Raw genomic sequence first — 20,093 nt, 5'->3', positions numbered from 1 at the left:
GCTATTAAAAATTATGCAGTTTAGTTAAGTACTTCAAAAGTTATGCTAAAAAAACGAGTTTAATAAAAGTCCGGATGATTGTAAAAAGGGTGGTTTTTGTAGGAAAACCCGTCATGCTATACATTTTCAGAAAGGTATTTAAAAGCACTTTTCTAACGCGTCCAAGACATTGAAGATCTGACAAATCCATCAAAAGTTATAAGCACTTAAGTGTTATTTATACGCCTTTTTTTAGGCCGGATCTCAAATATGTTGGTTGGTTTGACCGGATCTCTCATGCGACCTATCGTTAGATAGGTATTCAAAAGAGCTTTCCAATGCGTCCAAAACATTGAACATCTGACAACCCTATCAAAAGTTATAAGCACTTAAGTGTTATTTACGCACCTTTTGCATTTTGGATAGCACTCTTTAAATGTGAGGAAGGCGCCAACCACCTAAGGGTGGATTAAGTAACGTTTTTGTTTAAATTTTCATTCATTATGTTACTCTCTTCTATGTTTGTCGCGATTTTTTTTTTTATATGGCGCGGACTAGGTTTTGGGGTCGGCGCGGAACTGGCGCGGATTTTTTTTCGACTTTTTCGTAATAACCCTGAATATGGTTCGATAAAAGTAAAGTTTTTAGCTTATAGAATTCAATTCCAAAGCCGTAGGTAGATGAATCGAACAGTTGGATTCACGTGCATCACTTCAACCATAACACACCTGGTCAGAACCATTTTGGGCTGCTTTGAATTAATTTTATTTAATTTTTAATGTATTATTCAGGTCCATATTCCGAAGGTTATTTTGTAACTTTTTTCCTTCAGTAGATTTACTCGATTCTTTAAGCACCCGCAAACTCTGTTCCGAACTTTTAATTAATCAGCTGTTGAATGATAGTCCACATCTCAGCTTAGGATAGTTCACAGAAGTAGTGTTTAAACAACGAAATAAATGAAATTAAATATTCAGGTACCTATCATTATTCGCCAAAATTCACAAAGTTTCATAATATGTTAGCTTTTGCAGGACCTTTCTTACTGTACAAAACAGTGGCAAAACTGAAACGGTTGATATTTTTTTAGTCGAAGCACAAGTACTATCAAACTGAGGTTCTTATCGAGCATAATAAATTCTATTTGATTGATGGGCAACTTTCTGCCTAACATAACATAACCGAAACTAAAAACCCCATTACAGTTACACCATAGAAATTTCGCTTCGCTTGAAGACGGAGATTTTAGCGGATTGTAGACTGGATTTCTTCATGTTTAGGACTAAGAATTGATAATTGAGAATAGTACCAATTCTACGTGTACCAAATTTTCACCACCATTGTTGATGCTCAACTTTTTTAAGGGGACGAGTGGAAATATCCACGGTCTCCTCAAGAAGGTTTCGCCAAAGCCATCGGATGCTGCAGTGAAAACAATTCCCGTTTGGATATGTTTTGTTTGACCTTGCTGTCAGGACAGTTCCTGTTTAGTTTTTTTTTAATTTAATTAGCGAACAACAGTTCAAGCTTAGACAGCCGACTGTGGAAAGCTTGAACTAAGTTACAGCATAGACATTTCCCTGAAAATGTGGAATACAGTGCATGTGTGCTATCTTGTGACACGTCCCATCTTTTTTTTTCAGCAGACATATCACAAGTTAACACATTAGCGTTTTCGAAATGGTGCACTGAGTAGGGGAGCAGGGGGTAAGACGGCCACCCCGCTGTTTTAATAAGTATACTAATGAATATTACTAAAATGTTCAGCAATACTGTTCCTCATGCTAAATAATGCATATGGAGTCACCTTTGCCAGAAATATTGTTTGAAATAGTAAAACAATAGCTCAAAATAAACAAATAATTTTTGAACTTGAAACTGGATGTAATTTTCATGAATTACAACTTAGGCGTTTTTGTTAAATAACAATATGTTTTTCTGTCTTCAAATATTTTTTCATGTTAAATTAAAGTTTGCCCTAGATTATGTCCCTCGAAAAAGTTCAAAAAATGCTAAAAAAAAAATAATTTATTTGGGGGCAAGACGGCCACCTCCTACGGGGGTAAGACGGCCACCCGTAATTTATAGATTTTATTTGATAAAGGTTATATTTTTGACGGTTTTTGACTATTAAGACATATTTGTAGATAAAGGAAAAGCATTTTCAATAAAACTATCCATTTTTAATCAAAATGCTGTTAACTACCGTTTCGACAACACTCTTTACTGTGATATAGCTAAACTCATTGAATAGTATGAAATCCTATCAAACTTTTCATAAAAATCGCTAATTTAATATTGTTTACATAATTTTGATTTACTTATTCTAATCGAAATACACAAACTATTTGTTTTGTATCAAATTGTGTTTGTTTTGTAGTAAAAATTAATAGTTTTTCATAAAATGTGGTCGCAATAATATGAAATTCACTGAGCCAAAATATGAAATTTTTTAAACAGCATTTTTCTTCACATTTGAAACCTGATTTTTTTCAACCAAAACTGTTATGATGTTCAGAGAAGTCTGTTGAACCAACCATGTAGGTGTTTGGGTGGATTTAGCAAAGTTATTAAGTTAATTTATAGCATTGGCCGTCTTACCCCACATGGGTGGCCGTCTTACCCCGTGTATTTCATATATATACGATTTCAATTATTTTTTTAAAATTGCTGAAAAGTATTGAAAATTGGTTTTTAGACCAACTAATTTATGTCATTTCTATAATGGACTAGTAGTAGAACAATATGTACGTAATTTGAGATCAAAATAATCTGTTGTGTAAATTTTATTACACTTCTCCCTTAGGGTGGCCGTCTTACCCCCATCTCCCCTATACGTTTGTAACTCCTGAAAAATTAAAACAAATATTTAAAGATGTGATGTTTTGTGCAAAAAGGTCAAATCTTAAGGCTGACACGGAACCAAAGTAAAAGCAATTTGCTTTTATTGGGTTTTGATGGCAAAGTGGCGAACGTCGTAACTTTTGCTTCGAGTGGGATAGGTGGTTATTTTTAACACTTTCGGCAGACCAAACCAAACGAAAAATATTGAGCGAGAGAAAGGGAGAACGAACGCATAATCGCGCACCCTCACCATCGCCAGAGTGAAAAAGCGGGGGCGTGCGATACTTTTTCCCCTCAACTCTGCCATGCCGCCCAACTAATCTAATTTTATACATTCTACCGGTTGATGTTTGGCATCTCCCGACTTTGTTTGTGTTGCTGCACCACTACCTTAGGGTGTTGCGTTTGCGACCGAGAGACTCAGCATTTCAATATCATGGTCAAGTCATGAACGACGCGGTCGCGTTGGCGGTTGATGACCTAACGTAAGTGAGGGTGGGAATTTTTATCTGCTCAAGCAAAAAATAGTTACATGCCGTCTAAACCTTTCAACTCGTGCAACCTGTCGATGCGCCTTCCAAGCTGTGATGCTAAGGATTTATTTTTTTATTTCAATTAGGAAATAGTGTTTTTTTGTGTGTTTCGAATTACCTTTTTTTCTCATTCTTCTCTAACAGCTGAAACGACATTTTCCCAACAACTTGCGACACACACTGAAATTCGCAACAATTCAAGCATTTAATTCTTTTTTGTGTGTGTTTGCTTTATTGTGCTACGCTACACATACGACGCAGTGATTGAGTAACAGCTGAAGGTATACGAGACGTCACACTAACAGTTACACACACACACACCCGAAAAAGGTGGAAGTGATGATCCATTCGCATTTGATTTATCTTCTCATTCGTTCGTAACACATTTACTGTTGATTGACCATATCAATTTTGATGCTGGCCAGCTGGCTTCCCCACCCGTTTTTTTCTCTCTCTCTCTATCTCTCTTTTGATTGTTTACTTTTGGTTTCGTTTGGTATATTTTGGGTTTTCTTCTCTTCTTGCTCGCTCACTTGCTTGCGTGAGTTGTCTGTACACGTAATAAGTAAAACCGTAAACGACGGCGACGTCCACCACCATATAACAGCGGAGTGCGGGCAGGCGCGAGTACTATTAAGTATTAATGAACTTTTCATTCAGAGTTATAATTGCCAGAAAGGAGTAGAAGAAGTAGCAACAGAAGATGAAGAAGAAACTACTTTTCACGCGTTGCACTCGATGCATTTTACGCTTGCATTCACACTCAATGTTTTTGGCCAATTGACGCTTAATTGTAGTGCGTGGAGGAAAAAAACTCGGCAAATCGGTGCTTATCTCAATTATCTCTTGTCACTTTAAAAAATATTTACCTTAGGCCTGTGTACGTTTCAATATTTTCGTTTTTTTTTAATCATACCTACGCGAAAAAAGAATTGTAAATACGTGTTTTTTTGTTCAATATACGTTCTTTTTTTATTCGTTAAAAATCAATAGAGAGCAATTCTCTACCAAAACCGGAAATGGATTTTTTTTTTATTTTGCTCCAACTTTGTAGGGGCCTTCCCTATGACCAAAAAAGCTATTTTGTGTCATTGGTTAAACCATACAAGTCTCCATACAATTTAGGTGTCTTCGGCAAAGTTGTAGGTATTGTTGAGGACTATTGAGTAAAAAATAACATTTTTTTTCACGAAAACTCAATTTCCCAAAATACGATTTTTTTTTATTTTCGAGATTTTTGATATGTTTTGGGGGACAAAAACCCGCAACTTTTGAATCAATAAATTTGCCGCCGAGTTATGAATTTTTGAAAAATAGTGATTTTTGGAAAAATCTAAATCTCAGGCAAAAACAAATTTAACGTAATTTTTTAATGTGAAAATTATTTTCCAATCGAAAAGTACTTTACAGATTTTTTGATAAAAGGCTCTGTTTTCAAGATATAGCCACCAAAAGTTTTTTGGTCTGACGTCTGGTAACGGGGTCTTCATATCCACCAAAAGTTTGATTTTAGTGAAATATTTGCAGTTTTTCGATTTTTAAAAATAGTGACCAGTTCTAAAAATATTTTTTTGAAAAGTTCAGAAAATTTGCTATAAAATTGTCGAAGAGATATTGAAGACTGGACCTCTGGTTGCTGAGATACAGCGGCTTAAACAAAAAGAAACACGAAAATATAAGTTTTCTAAGTCTCACCCAAACAGCCCACCATTTTCTAATGTCGATATCTCAGCAACTAATGGTCCGATTTTCAATGTTAAAACATGAAACATGCGTTAAATTTTCCGATCTTTTCGAAAATAATATTAAAAAAAATAAATCAAGACTAACATTTTAAAAGGGCCAAACATTGAATATTACGCCCATTTAAAATGTTAGTCTTGATTTAATTTTTTTTAACGAAAACTTCAATTTTCGTGTTTTTTTTATTAAGCCGCTGTATCTCAGCAACCAGAGGTCTTATCCTCAATGTCTCTTGGACAATTTTATAGCAAATTTTCTGAACTTTTAAAAATAGTAGTTTATGCAACAAGTTGCAAAAAGAGGATTTTTTCAGCACGAGTCGTACATTTATCCAACGAGGTTCACCGAGTTGGATAAATACGAAGAGTGCTGAAAAAATCAAGTTTTGCAACGAGTTCCATACAACATTTTTTGCAATTCCGAAAAACACCCATTGAGTGAAATTTTATGTCAAATTTTCATGTATTTTGTCAATAAATCGTTTGAAACAAAAAAATGTTGAAAAGTGTTACTTTTCGAAACAAGTGCTGAAAAGTTCTACTTTTCAGTACCCATTTGAATGCTGAAAAGTAGAACTTTTCAGCATTTATTTTGAAAAGTGTTGCTATTCGATTCTGTTATTTTTGGTACAGAAAAGTAGGCTATTTCGTCGTTCAAGAATGACAGGAAAAGTAAGTAGTTTCACGACGGAATTGCAAAAAAAATATTTTTAGAAATGGTCACTCATGGTCACTATTTTTAAAAATCGAAAAACTGCAAATATTTCGCTAAAATCAAACTTACGGTGGCTATATTTTGAAAACGGAGCCCTTTATCAAAAAAATCTGTAAAGTACTTTTCGATTGCAAATTAAATTTTGCATTAAAAAATAATGTCAAATTTGTTTTTGCATAAAACTTCGATTTTTTCCAAAAATCACTATTTTTTTCAAAAATTCATAACTCGGCGGCAGATTTTTTGACCATGTTTCTCTATGGCTCAAAAGTTGCGGGTTTTTGTCCCCTAAAACATATCAAAAATCTCGGTTATTCGAATATTTACGTACCATTTTTGTATGGACAGCTGCCAAAATTGTATGGAGACTTGTATGGGTGAACCAATGACACAAAATAGCTTCTTTGGTCATAGGAAAGGCCCCCACAAAGTTTGAGTCAAATAAAAAAATACAAAAAATAAAAATGCACGAAATCGGCCGATTTCGTAGAAAGTTGCTCTTGAGTTAAAACTTGAGTTTTAACTTTGTTATAAAAAGGAGCATGATAAGTCTATCCATCAAAATCAAATCAAACCATCCACTTTAACGACCCCCAGGTCTTTTGTAGTCTCTTTTGCAAGTTTCTGCTCGAACCTAGGAGTCCAAAGGCTTGAATGGGGAGAGCGCCCAAACCTATTTTTACGCCAAGGAACCTACTACTCCAGGGTTCGAACTAACGATTTTTGGATTGCGAGTCTGACAATAAAAAGCAATGGTCATGATCGAAACATTTTAAAACTCGAGAAAGTTGTTATCATTATTATTATTTTTTTTTTTTCAAAAACGGCTGATTTTGAAAGAACATGAAATAGTAGTTTATGCAACAAGTTGCAAAAAGAAGATTTTTTCAGCACGAGTCGTACATTTATCCAACGAGGTTTACCGAGTTGGATAAATACGACGAGTGCTGAAAAAATCAAGTTTTGCAACGTGTTGCTTACAACATTTTTTGCAATTCCGAAAAACGCTTCTTGAATGGAATTTTAAGTCGAATTTTCATGTATTTTGTCAATAAATCGTTTAAATCAAAAAAATGTTGAAAAGTGTTACTTTTCGAAACAAGTGCTGAAAAGTTCAACTTTTCAGCACCCATTTCAGTGCTGAAAAGTAGAACTTTTCAGCATTCATTTTGAAAAGTGTTGCTATTCGATTCTGTTGTTTTTGGTACAGAAAAGTAGGCTATTTCGTCGTTCAAGAATGACAGGAAAAGTAAGTAGTTTCACGACGGAATTGCAAAAACTAACTTTTTGCAATTCCGCTGTAAAACTGTCAACTTTTCCTGTCCTTCTGGAGAAACGAAACGGCCTACTTTTCCCTACCAAAAATAACAGAAAGGAAAATTAATACCTTTCAATACCAGTGCTGAAAAGTTCTACTTTTCAGCACTGAAATGGGTGCTAAAAAGTTGAACTTTGTAGCACTATTATCGAAAAGTAACATTTTTAAATATTTTTTTGTTTTGAACGGTGAATTTACTAAACACATGAATGTTTGACATAAAATTCCATTCAAGAAGAGTTTTTCAGAATTGCAAAAAATGTTGTAAGCAACTCGTTGCAAAACTTAATTTTTTCAGCACTCGTCGTATTTATCCAACTCGGTAAACCTCGTTGGATAAATGTACGACTCATGCTGAAAAAATCTTCTTTTTACAACTTGTTGCATTAACTACTATTAACATATTTTATAAAAAAAAACAATGTACATCTCGATTTTAAAATTATAACAAAAATATAAATTGCCAAAATATGTGTTTTGAGTTCGACATCTGAAATCAGACATGGCCACTAGCATTTTCACAGCAAAACAGCTTTTCTATATTATGATTGAATTAACTATCCAATCATTTTTGACTGGTTATTTAACTTCAGTTAGTCGAAATAATATAAGTTTAAGGAACTATACTAAAATAAAGCGAAGAGCTGCTCATTTTCAAGCAAAAATAAGGGGGGTCCAATATAGGACAACAAAAATCCTAACTTTTCCAAAAGTGGACCCCTGTTAATTTAACCTTCAAAATTGAAGAAAACTGTGTATTTAAGCAAAAGTTTATCAACGCCCAAGGCTCCCAAAAAGTTGGAACGATGTTTTCGATCGCAGAAATTACAGATTTGTTTAAATCAAGTTCTGCAAAATTTTAGGATCATCTAGACATTCTTACAAATCACTGGAAAAAAGAATCGTCCCGATTGGTTGAGTATTGCCCGAGAACCAGCGAGTTGAAGTTACCGTTCCACCTTTTTTGGGAGGCTTGGGCGTCCGTGTAAGTTGGACATGCGTGGGGCGTTCCAGTGTTAAAAATACAATAAATGCTTGTTGTAATCAACCTAATTGCATATTTTTTCAATTATGAGTATAAATATTTAGGGTGGGTACGTTTTTCAAAAAGTTCTCGGATCAAGTTTTAGTATGGTTCCCCTTGTAGGGCATGCCCATAGGGACTTTCATGCCAAATATCAGCTCATTCGGTTGTAAACTGGCTGCGCGCATCAGGGTTAAAGTTTACATGGGAATTACTATGGGAAATTGGAACTTTTTGTTCAAACGCTCCTACAGGTCTGGGAAAATCACGCGCCAACTTCTGGTATGGTCAGGCCTATGGGGAATGGTCTGGAGAACACTTTTCCCGAAGAGAGCAAATGGATTCGTTGTCCCTAGACCTGGCGCATCGGCAAACAATCCGATGTCTCCGGAATCAACGGTTTTCCCTCAAAAAGCATCAAATTTTCCTTAGCATGCTATGAAATCTTGATGAACATCGCGACGCCATATGTCAGACAGCTACCACGTGGTTGAAATATTTGCAAAAAAAAAATACAAATTTGCTATGCAAAGATTTTGAATTCGACTAAATAATATCAGGATTACTCGAAATCATCATTTTCTACATAAAAGAAGGTTTGCAATTAAATATTCCAGCCGTTTCTCACCCACGTGGTAGCTGTCTGACATATGGCGTCGCGGTGTTCATCAAGCTTTCATAGCATGTTAAGGAAAATTTGATGCTTTTTGAGGGAAAACCGTTGATTCCGGAGACATCGGATTGTTTGCCGATGCGCCAGGTCTAGGGACAACGAATCCATATGCTCTCTTCGGGAAAAGTGTTCTCTAGACCATTCTCCATAGGCCTGACCATACCAGAAGTTGGCGCGTGATTTTCTCAGACCTGTAGGAGCGTTTGAACAAAAAGTTCCAATTTCCCATAGTAATTCCCATGTAAACTTTAACCCTGATGCGCGCAGCCAGTTTACAACCAAATGAGCTGATATTTGGCATGAAAGTCCCTATGGGCATGCCCTACAAGGGGAACCATACTAAAACTTGATCCGAGAACTTTTTGAAAAACATACCCACCCTAATAAATATAGCTGTTTTCATGTTCAAAAATGCTGAAGCCGTAAGAATTCATAAACAATAAAAAACTATAGTTAATTTTACTTAACTGAAGCATCATAATTAAAGTTTTAAATGTTATTTTATAAGTATAAATCAATAACAAATTATTTTTTTTGAAAATAAGCATGCGTAGTTTTATCAGCAATCGTAAACAAATCTATTGTTTTGTTTCGGTCAACTATTTATGTAATTAATATGGAAAATGTGCATCAAAATTACTTGTTTTAATCATTTTTATGTTTACAGTTGTTTTTGAAACGATTTCTTTGATCTTTTTTGGAAAAAAATGGTTTTAAATGTCTGTTAGGTTTTTTGTTGTTTTAAGCAAAGTTTGTTAACAAAACATATTTGTTTATGATGGAAAATCCATCTTTTATTCATTATATGTATCATAAGACCTCCACCATATGCATCAAAACACCAAATATCGGTTAAATTTGGTAAAAAAATAACAGTTTTCCTTTAGTGGACCCGGAAAAGGGGGTCCATAAGAGGCAAAAAAAACTTTTTTTTTTCAAATGGCTATTTTTCTGCTCAAAAACAAATTACTGATGAAACAAATAGTCAAAATTGTTCAAAAGACTTCAGATTTCATTGTTTTGAATAAAAGGTTATGAAAAAGTGCTTAAAATATTGAAAAATTGTGAAAAATGCTCGTCGGTTCTACTAGGGGGTCCACTAATGGTTAAAAAAAACCCTGTCTTATCAAAAGAAATTCACATTTATTCAAATATTGTGAGCTCTAAAGGTTTAAAAAAGTACAGATAAAGATTTATATTTTGTAAATGCATTTGCAAATGGGAACACGGAAAAAATCTCGTTTTTTTTATTAAATTAAACCTTTTTTCATTGAATTATAAATAATTAAATTAAATTATTTATAACTCGAAATTAATTCCCAAAATACTTCCCTTTGGATTTTCTATGTTATTTAATTTTATTTAGGGGAGGTTTGACATCTAATTTTTTTTTTTATTTAATTTTTTTTTTTTTTTGAAAAGGTCCAATAAATTAAATTTTTAAGTTTTGCTTTTGAGTGTTTTCAAAACCGCCTTGAATCAGTTGTAATAAAAAACACCCAAAAAGCAAAATCTAATAATTTGGTTTAGTCGAACTTTTTAAAAAGAAAACTCCAGATATGTTATGTGTTAAAAAGTTAAATACAACTTTTCTCGATGAGGCCAAATCGATCAGAAAGCTCTAATGACGCAAAACGGCTTCTTTTGACATAGGAAAAGGGTGTTTATTTTGCGTGTACATTATTCAGTAATTGGGCTTGTTTACTTGTTAACCGACACCAAATTGTTTGTTTGGTGCTTTGCTTAGTGCTTTCCAGTTTCCAACTTGGTGACATGCTGTCTTGTGGGCACTGATGTTCATCAACAATAAAGCACAATTAAGCGCAACCAACACAAACTTTTCACTTTTGAACTCTGTGGCTGTGGCGGCGATGTCTTACAAAGCACTAACACACTTGCAACAACAACATCTGAAGTGGAGTAATATTTTGGGGAGGAGGAGGAGTGTAACGTTATGTTCATTCGAACCATTTCGCTGCTCTTTCTGCTGTTGTTTACCCTTACTCTTTCGTCACTGGCTTTTTTTTATTTTATTTTGTTATTTTTTGCTCCAACTCACTGCACTTTCGCGATCGCGCTGATGAAGCTTTGTTTTTAGTTGAGTGGTGTTTGCGTTTTGCTCAAGAGTAGTAGTTTTTTTCCCCTGTGTTCAGTCTCGGTTTGTTACATTTTCGTCAAAAAATGTTGTTCAATCGTGTTTAGTGCTATCGTACAGGGAGTTATTGTGTTCTGTTTGTTTTATTTACTAAGATTTTAAACTGTGCAACAGAATCGGTGTTTTTTGCTTGATAAATAAAAGAAAGCCAACAACATCTAACAGCGAAGGAGTAGTAAAACATGGGTTAGTGTTTAACTGTTTTAAGGGGAATCACAAAATTTTATATTGCAGAAAATTTACTAAATCAACTATAATGATGATTTTCAATCATTCCTAAAAGTTTCATGAAGATATTTCGTGGCTAAACTAAGTAAGAGACAGTTTTACCAAGACTTATACGTAGTGCATGACAAAGTCCGATTCCCAAATTTTTCTTTAAAAAAATGAAAGCTGACGATTTTTTGTTGAAAAACCTAAAAATATTTTTAACTGTTTAAAAAAAATCGGTCTTCGTCATGCATACAGGTCCAGTTTAACAAGTCATCATCAAAATTTTGAGCCAAGTTGGACAAAGCAATGTTGACATAACGTGGCACTGCTAACTCTTAATAGCTGTATCTCGGCAATGATACAACCAAATGTCTTAAAATTTGTTTTGTTAATAGATGAAAATGTATATTTGAATGCCCTTCAAAAAGATTTAAAAAATGTTTAAAAGTGTGCTATATGCTACACTTGATAGGTCTAATCCACTTTCTGATCAGAAACCAATACGCCAACAATAATATGTATGGAAGCAATCCCTGGAATTAACTCTTGTATACATAATAAATCCAACAGTTAAACATTAAATGCGCATCAATTGAACGAAAGAGCTTTCTCCGCTGAAACAAAACAAACGAAGCGTTTCAGCCGATTCTTGGAAAGCAAATGTTTTCGCTGATCAGTAAGAAAAAAAAGTGGTCTATCACATCTTGTTCGGTCTTTGTTTTATTTCAAGTTATACTCAAATTGAATTGACAGGAAAATAATTCAAAAAAAAATATGTTAATAAAATTATTTACTAAACCAGATTTGTTTTCCTTCTTCTCAATTTTTCCAGGCGAAAATTGCCGTACTGCTCGGTGAGCGGAAAGGCCAGGAGTCCCTCAAATCGGACCTGATCCGGCGCATTAAGATGCTCGAGTATGCGCTGAAGCAGGAACGAGCGAAATTTCACCGGTTAAAGTACGGCGTCGATCCGCCGATGAACGATATTAAGCCACCGTCAGACGAGCCAGGCATCGGCACCGAGGTCGCACCAGGTAAGTGCTTCATTTTGATATGTTGAGAAAAAAAAACTTGTCATAAACGATAGTATCATGTTGCATCATTTTGATATCTAAATGTAAGATTCTACAAAATAATATAACATCGAGATTTGCATTCAAATAATTAAGAATAATTTGGTGTGTTTATGCCAATTTCATGCCAATTAAGTAGTCGGTTGTATCCGACCCTCCCTGATATCAACAGACCTTTGTAAACATGTCATCGTAGGCCATTTTTGTTAATTTGGTTATCGCAGGATCTCAAAGCCTTTCCATTATGTGCTTGCAGTCAAACTTGTATATAGCAATTCCCCACGAAAACAGCACGATTCGAAAAAAAAAATTCTCCGTTTCTGGGGGTTCCTTGGCCGAAATAATTAGACCCGACCCTACGCCGTGTTAGGGTTGTCCGAAAAATTGCCATTTGGCTTTTAAGACACAATAGTTAGAAGTTTCAAAAATCAAGCCTAACATTTGAAAAGGTCAAATGAAAACTTAAAATGCTCTTTTGATGGTCTCGGGACCAAAGAGCCTTTGTCTGAAAATATTTTTCGAAAATATTAATCGCCAAATCAGCTGATTTGGCTTTTTGTGCTTTAGATTTTTCTAGTTTGATTTTGCTGATCTTTGTAAAACAATTGGCTAATTCATCAATTTTTTTGCTCAAACAAGCAACTTTTTTTCACAAAAACTCAATTTTCCTAAAATTGGTAAATTCGAAATTTTTATATGTTTAGGGGGCTAAAAACCGCAACTCTTGAGCCATAGAGAAGTATGGTCTAACATTTTGCCACCGAGTTATGATTTTTTGAAAAAAAAAAACTAAATTTCATGCATAAATTTTTTTTTTTTTGACCTCATTTAGTACTATAGTTCCTGCAGGCCAAGGGTGCACATGATACTGATGATACTCGTCGGTTGACACACCTAGGCGAGGAACATCCCGGAAAGAGCCCAACTACATCCGTAGTGCTGTTTGGACAAAACAGCATGGCTCTGGTTCCTTGCAAGTGTCCTATTTTCTTACCTCCACGTTGGCTTGGTTTAGTCATCATGATGACAAGGTGTAACCTAGCTGGTGGCCTGTGGAAACGACTCGTAAACCTTTGACCAGCGAGGGTCAGAGTAGAGACGGCTAGAAGAAAGGGGCGCGTCAATGTGGGAAAGGGAAGTAATTTGTGATTGTAGACGGTATTGTTTTGATTCGCAGTATGTTGAGTCAACTGCTGTGGATGTACCTGAGCATCGCAGAACGGGGTTTCTCTTTTTTCCATTTCAGCTAACAGCTATCTTCTGTTTATTTTGTTTCACTGTTTTTCTAAAACGGCTTCTGTTTACTATCCTCCATTTGATTTCGATTTTACGTATTTGATTCTCTTATTTCTCAACGCTTTTCCACTCTATTTTACCAATTGATGCTGCTGTAACAAACTATCTGCTTTCCCTTAATTTGGCAGCGATGTCAATTTTGTTTATCATGTGCCTTTTCTTTATGTATCTATTTGAATAATTTTTCATCTTCCCTGTAAATTGCCCATCATAACAATAATCTAAGCTTGTTTGTTACCTCTTTTTATTAACTATTGTTAATTTCTATATCTACTTCATAAATTACTATCTTCCTTTTACTATTGATACTTTACAAAGTATGTTTCCTTCACTGTCCATTGTTTTGAAACTTCACCTTTTTCTTAAGCAAGTGAGGTTCGAGCCCTTGCTCAATTTATGGAATGATTAAAGGATTAACACAAATATTACTATTGTACTTTTGAAAAACTTTTCTAAGATGCTTAGGACCAAAACATTGTAACAAAACACCGCGACAAAAGAAATAGCAACAGATAAACACGACTCAACAACTAATTTTTGAATTCAAACTAAAAATAAAACAGTTTTTGCTTTAAAGAAAGTTGATAGGCACACTTTAAATGGTTAGGCGCTTATACTTACATCAAACCCTACGTAATGTACCACCCCCGGCCGAGTTAAAATGCGTAACCGGAAAAGAAGGTGTGCATGCCTGGCACGAACACTCAAAGCGTGTTCTAGCGTGCTGCTCGTACTGACTCAGAGCAAGGGTGAGATGTAGGTGTAAGGGCAGTGCGTGTTCGTCGGGAACCTGGTGCATAAGATCGGTCAAGGCCCGTTCTTACACTGAAAATTGCGAATTGCGAATTTAGTACTATAGTTCCTTTAGATTTTTTAAAAAGTTCCTCGTTTTCAAGATATAGCCTCTGAACGTTTGATTTCAATCAAATATTTGTAGTTTTTCGATTTTTAAAAATAGTGACCATGAGAGCCCAGTTCTGACATTTTTCAGAAAATATGCTATAAAATTGTCTAAAAGGCGTGTAAAATTCGACCTCTGGTTCCTGAGATACAGCATCATAAAGACAAAGAAATAGGAAACATCTAGAGTTTTTTTAAAGGACCTATACTGCCCATGATCGCATAAATGTCCCAAATGAATTTTAATAGTTTTTGAGTTGAGTTAAGCTCTTTCAGAAAATCCTATAACATCCAGTACTTTGTTCTAGAAATCAGGAGGAAATCCAGTTTTTTCACGAAAACTTAACACGTACCGTCAGTGGGGGTGACTATGGGTCAAAAAACGATACACCTCTCGTAATTACTTAATAACAAAAACAATTCAAATAACATCGAAAATCTTCCAACGTAGATTTGTTCTTAGATAGTTTACTAACATTTTCCCAAAATATGGTGGATTTTGATGAACACTACCTTAAATGCCAATAGTTTGAAAATTGGCCCAATCTCACCCCTTAGAGGGGGTGACATTGGGTCAAATGAAACTAAAATGATGCTCAAATACAAAGATATGATAAAAACAAGTCATCCAACAGTGTTTCTTGTTCAAGGGAATCGTATTGACATGCTAAAATATTTGAAGTAGAGATTTTCAAACATTTGGGTACTTTTTGATCAATTCCAACAAAAAATTTAGAAAAATGATTTTTCAAGAGGTCATTTTTGGCCAAAAACGTACCTCAATTTTAGACAGCTGTCAAAATAACAGGATTTGTTCTACACGCAACCTAGACTTCGGTCAAATTCGCCGAAATTCTCGGTAAATTTATCAGAAATTCTCTGATAGAGCGTCTCTATCAGAGAATTCTCCGTCAAATCTTTATCAGAGATCTCTGTCAAAATCGGTCAAATTCATTCGCCTCGGTTTTGACGTTTCTCTCTATGTATTGTGCACTCACATTCACCATATTTTTTGATAGTATTGGTGTACATGCAAAAATGAATTTTAGTTCCAAATCTCACCGCTTGGGCAGCGCTTTCGTCGCGCGTGACTCCAGCCTGTAAATAACTGTCATCTCGGAAGGCAATAGAGTTATCTACGTGCGCATGTATTGCGTGTACGTACACGAAAAAGATTGAGGTTAAATTTTGTACCCGCCAGCAAAACAAATGGGGTGCTGGTGTGCGTGAGCTCGGGCTTAGATAACTCTATTTACTGAATGCACACACACACTTTTTTCAAATAAAAAGCAAGGAAAAAGTTTATTTCATTAATGATGTGGAAAACTACAACATTTTTTAACCATGCGGCTGGCATGCAGCGACTCCGGCAGGTTCCGTCGGATGGTGTCTTTGGCAAGATTTGCCATGTTTTATGAGACCGGTTCCGTTCCGGCTTGGAAATGATTCTGGAACTGGAATAAAAGGATGTCAGTATTTTATTTCTGTTTGTTGGTTCTAAAACTTACCTTAACTAGCTGCCGGAATGATTAGATCCTTCATCGGTTGGAAGCGGTCATCAGCATGACATCGGTGTCAACCTGAGAACCGTCTCGCAGCTCCTGATGTGCTGGAAGAACCGCAGAAACAATTCACTTTAGCATTAGGAAAATTCGTTTTTATGAAAGAACTTACCGAAAATATTATCGTTGGCATCGTTGGCAAGCAGCCCCGTCGTAACTGAATACCTTTTGTGGGTTCAGGTTCGGGTAAAAAGCGCAAATTCATTTTGAAATCAGCTATTCGTTTCGTTGCTTATACACACAACGAATCGAACAATTTCCACGAGATGGAAAACATTTGACAGTTCGGTTCTTAGGCAAATTCTTAACCCTCAGCTGTCAACGACATTAACCCTTGTGTGTTCATGAAATATTTAAAAAAAGGTTTGAACTGAAAATTTTTAAATGTTTAAATGGTTAATTGATTAAATGTTTAAAAGAAAATTCTAATGACATAACAAATAAAATGAGAAATTGAATGAAACATTAAAAAACAGACAATAAAAAAATTAATGAATAATTTTATAACAAGTTTAATAAAAAAAATAATAAAAAATTTAGTAAAAAAATTAATTGAAAATTCAATAAAAAAAAATTAATAAAAAATTTAACAAAAAAATTTTATAAAAAATTTTATAATTTTTTTTTTTAAATTATTAAAAATTTTAATAAAAATTTTAATAAAAAATTTAATAAAAAATTTGATAAAAAATTTAATAAAAAATTTAATAAAAGATTTAATAAAAAAATTAATAAAAAATTTAATAAAAAATTCAATCAAAAATTAAATTTAATAAAAAATTTAATAAAAAATTTAATAAAAAATTTAATAAAAAATTTAATAAAAAATTTAATAAAAAATTTAATGAAAAATTTAATAAAAAATTTAATAAAAAATTTAATAAAAAATTTAATAAAAAATTTAATAAAAAATTTAATTAAAAATTTAAGGCTGGTACAAATATTTTTAAAATTTTTTTTAACCCCCCCCCCCCCCCCCCCCCTTCAAAATTGGCCCGAAAAATCAGGGGGCAAAAAAAATATTTTTACAATAAACTTCAAAATTTCAATAAAAATTCAAGTGCAACCAGCTGAAATCAAATTAAAATACATTCTCCTGCGTTTAAAATCATTTTTAGCATGTTTGGGTTTATTAAAAAATCTTAAGATTTTTTGAAAATTTTCGATGCAAAATCTTTTTTTTTCGATACAATTTTTGTTTTTGTCAGATCTTAGATTTTTTGAAAACTAATGATTGCAAAACAACTGAACAAGTGTAAAATGCATTTTAAAACACTTTTTTCATTTAAATTTGAAGACTATGGCTTGTTATTTAAATTTTTATATTTTTATATTTTTTTGCCCCCCCCCCCCCCCCCTTGACCACGGCCAGGGCCGAGGGACAAAAACTTTTTTAAATATTTGCATCGGCCTAATAAAAAAATAATAAAAAATGTAGTAAAAAAAATATAAAAAATTTAATAAAAAAAATTTAATAAAAAAAATAATAAAAAATTAATAAAAAGTTTAATCAAAAATTTAATAAAAAATTTATAAAAAAAATAATAAAAAATTTACTAAAAAAATTAATAGAAAATTTAATAAAAATGAAAGAATAATTTAATAAAAAAATATTTAAAAATTTTGAACAGAAAATAGAAAAAAGGAAAACAAATAAAATTTGACAATTTGACATTTTGACATTTTGACATTTTAACATTTTGACATTTTGACATTTTGACATTTAAACAATTCAAAAACAATTTTGTAAAATTTATCAAATAATTATTGGGGTAACGTAATTTTTGGATGCCCCTTTTCACATAATCGCTGAACGCTCCCCGTTTGAGATGACGGCTTATAACGATATCCGCCACCAGGGGCGCAACGATCTTTGGATGAATTAGGGGTGAATTCTCGTGTACGATACAATGTTGTGCTCATGTGTGCGTTTAAGTTGCTTTCTTTGATGAACTCAAACCAAAAGTTTATCAGAGAATCTCTGATAGACGATTATCAGAGATTGGTCTGATAAGCCCCAGGTTTGCGTGTAGGAACGAGATTTTTTCAGCGAAGTCATCTTAAGATGTCCCCTACACAACCCTTTTAACAGAATTCAGTTTAATTGAGAAGAATCTGAGAAATGGTGAAATCCTTAAAAAATCACTTTGACCTAATCTCACCCCCCAGACCCAATGTCACCCCCACTGACGGTAGCCTTATGTATGGTACAAACTTCAAATGCGTTTTTCTCAGCTTGCTGTTTTTGCATATGGGACATTTATGCGAACATGGGCAGTATAAGCTTTTTTGTTTCATATGTTTATAAGACCTTTAAAAATAAAACTAGAGAATTGATGTTTTCTAAAGGAGCTATTACATTATGGCAAACAAAAAAAACAAACTCGCATTTGTGGGAGGCACAATAACATCCCACAATTATGGAACAGGCAATTTGGAGGCAGTGTTTTGTTGTTCTGGATAAAATAGTCTTGAAATGCAGTTTTTTGTTTAAAAAAACATCTTTACTAGTGATATAGCAAGATCATGTCCAAATAAAGGTCTTAAAAATCCATAGTAACAGTTCAATAGGGCGAATCTGCGTTTGTAAACAAGCAGTCTATCGAAGGGGATAGACTGCTTGTTTACAAACGCAGTTTCGCGCTATTGAACTGTTAGTATGGCCTACAGAAAAGATGCATTTGGCATGCTATTGACAAATTATCACAAAAGTATTCCGAATATGTGGGATGACTTTATGTTGTATCACGGCTTTTTGGATAACCATTGTTTTAAAATGTCCTAAAATAAGGTTTAAACAAATAAATCAACCAATAGTAATACGCCAATTCTTCCCATCTACAGATCCGGAGGTTCCGTACAGTTCCGTGTCCAACATAACATGGCGGCAGGGTCGGCAGCTGCTGCGCCAGTATCTGCAGGAGATCGGCTACACCGAAACAATCATTGACATCCGCTCGAACCGGGTCCGCTCGTTACTGGGCCTGAACAACAACTGCGAGCAGGAGAATGAGAACGTGAGCCCGAACATCAACGGCGGTAGCGAAACCAACAAGCGTGCTAGCGAGTCACAAGGTGGTCTGTGGCCGGCCGGAATCGCGAATAGATTTTGTAATTCTTCTTCATTTCCCCTCTCGCTTTTTCAGGACGCCGAACACCGGCCAAAAAGTCCCAGCCCTCGTCGATGACGGAAGCGATGATCCTGGACTCGGAGGCGGCCGTCATCGCCAACTTTGAGTTTCTGGCCCAGGCCGACTCGGAAATGTCCGAGGACGACATGGACGACATGTCGGACGAAATCGGCGACAGCGACGACACGACGGACATGAAGACGACAAAGCGAAAAGCCAAAGGAGGTAGTGTCACCATGAATGACGGTAAGATACTTGGAGCAGACGGATTTGGCGATACGGAACTAATCTGGCTTCTTTCTCTCCCGTAGATGACGTTGATGCAGAAGCTGACGAGGTCATCAACGAGCTGAATCTGCTGACAGAAGGTGAGGACAACAGTTTGTCAGAAAACAGAAAATCGGACGGAGGGGATATATTCGTTGGTGAGTTCTTCTGTTGTTGATGTTCTGCCTTGTTCTGCTTTGTTTGGTGTTCCGTCCCTTCCGTCCGTACGTCCGACCAATCGTGTCCATGTTCGGTTGTGTTCCCATCCGTCGTTTTTGAGTGATTTTGACAGCTGGGGGTCATTCCATCTCAAATCGAATCGAACCCTTCAGAAAAAAAAAGATCCGACCGAGGTGAAACTTGTCCAAAAAGGCCAATGATGACAAAGATTTTTTTTCAAAACTGTTTGTTTGATATTTAGTCAAATCTGACAAATGCCTCATTTACTCATACCTGAGTAGGTTCATTTTGACACTTTCTGGATTATAACATATTAAAAAAAAAACTCCTAATAAGCTACCTTTCCATCATAAACAAGCAAAAGTTATTGCAGTATTTTTTTTATTAATGATTAGAAGTTTAATGATATTTGTTAATTGCCTCAGCAACCCTTTGAGAAATGTAACGCCCTGATCAGTCTGATAATTGAACAAAATCGGGCTGACGAA

At 34.7% G+C, this 20,093-nt stretch overlaps 1 protein-coding gene and 1 long non-coding RNA gene across 7 annotated transcripts in view; one reads left to right on the top strand and one right to left on the bottom strand.

Moving 5' to 3' along the window:
• LOC120430942 (striatin-3) overlaps positions 1 to 20,093 on the top strand; it is a 50,798-nt gene that overhangs the window by 28,073 nt on the left and 2,632 nt on the right. For 4 of the 6 annotated variants that reach the window (XM_052708966.1, XM_052708964.1, XM_052708965.1 and 1 more), the window contains exons 3-6: positions 12,029 to 12,230; positions 18,872 to 19,105; positions 19,174 to 19,404; positions 19,470 to 19,583. In XM_052708966.1, coding sequence (XP_052564926.1) covers positions 12,029 to 12,230; positions 18,872 to 19,105; positions 19,174 to 19,404; positions 19,470 to 19,583 — 781 coding nt within the window. The remainder of the gene's footprint in view (positions 1 to 12,028; positions 12,231 to 18,871; positions 19,106 to 19,173; positions 19,405 to 19,469; positions 19,584 to 20,093) is intronic. The other 2 variants (XM_052708969.1, XM_052708968.1) reach the window with 2 other exon arrangements.
• Positions 13,095 to 16,486, bottom strand: LOC120430943 (uncharacterized). The gene is made up of 3 exons (XR_005607775.2): positions 16,140 to 16,486; positions 15,974 to 16,074; positions 13,095 to 15,919 (listed from the first exon to the last, which is right to left on the bottom strand). It is a non-coding gene; the product is annotated as an uncharacterized LOC120430943 (long non-coding RNA).

Source organism: Culex pipiens, chromosome 2 (assembly GCF_016801865.2).
Source record: "Culex pipiens pallens isolate TS chromosome 2, TS_CPP_V2, whole genome shotgun sequence".
Taxonomy (NCBI): domain Eukaryota; kingdom Metazoa; phylum Arthropoda; class Insecta; order Diptera; family Culicidae; genus Culex; species Culex pipiens.
This window is presented reverse-complemented; position numbering and strand designations above follow the sequence as displayed.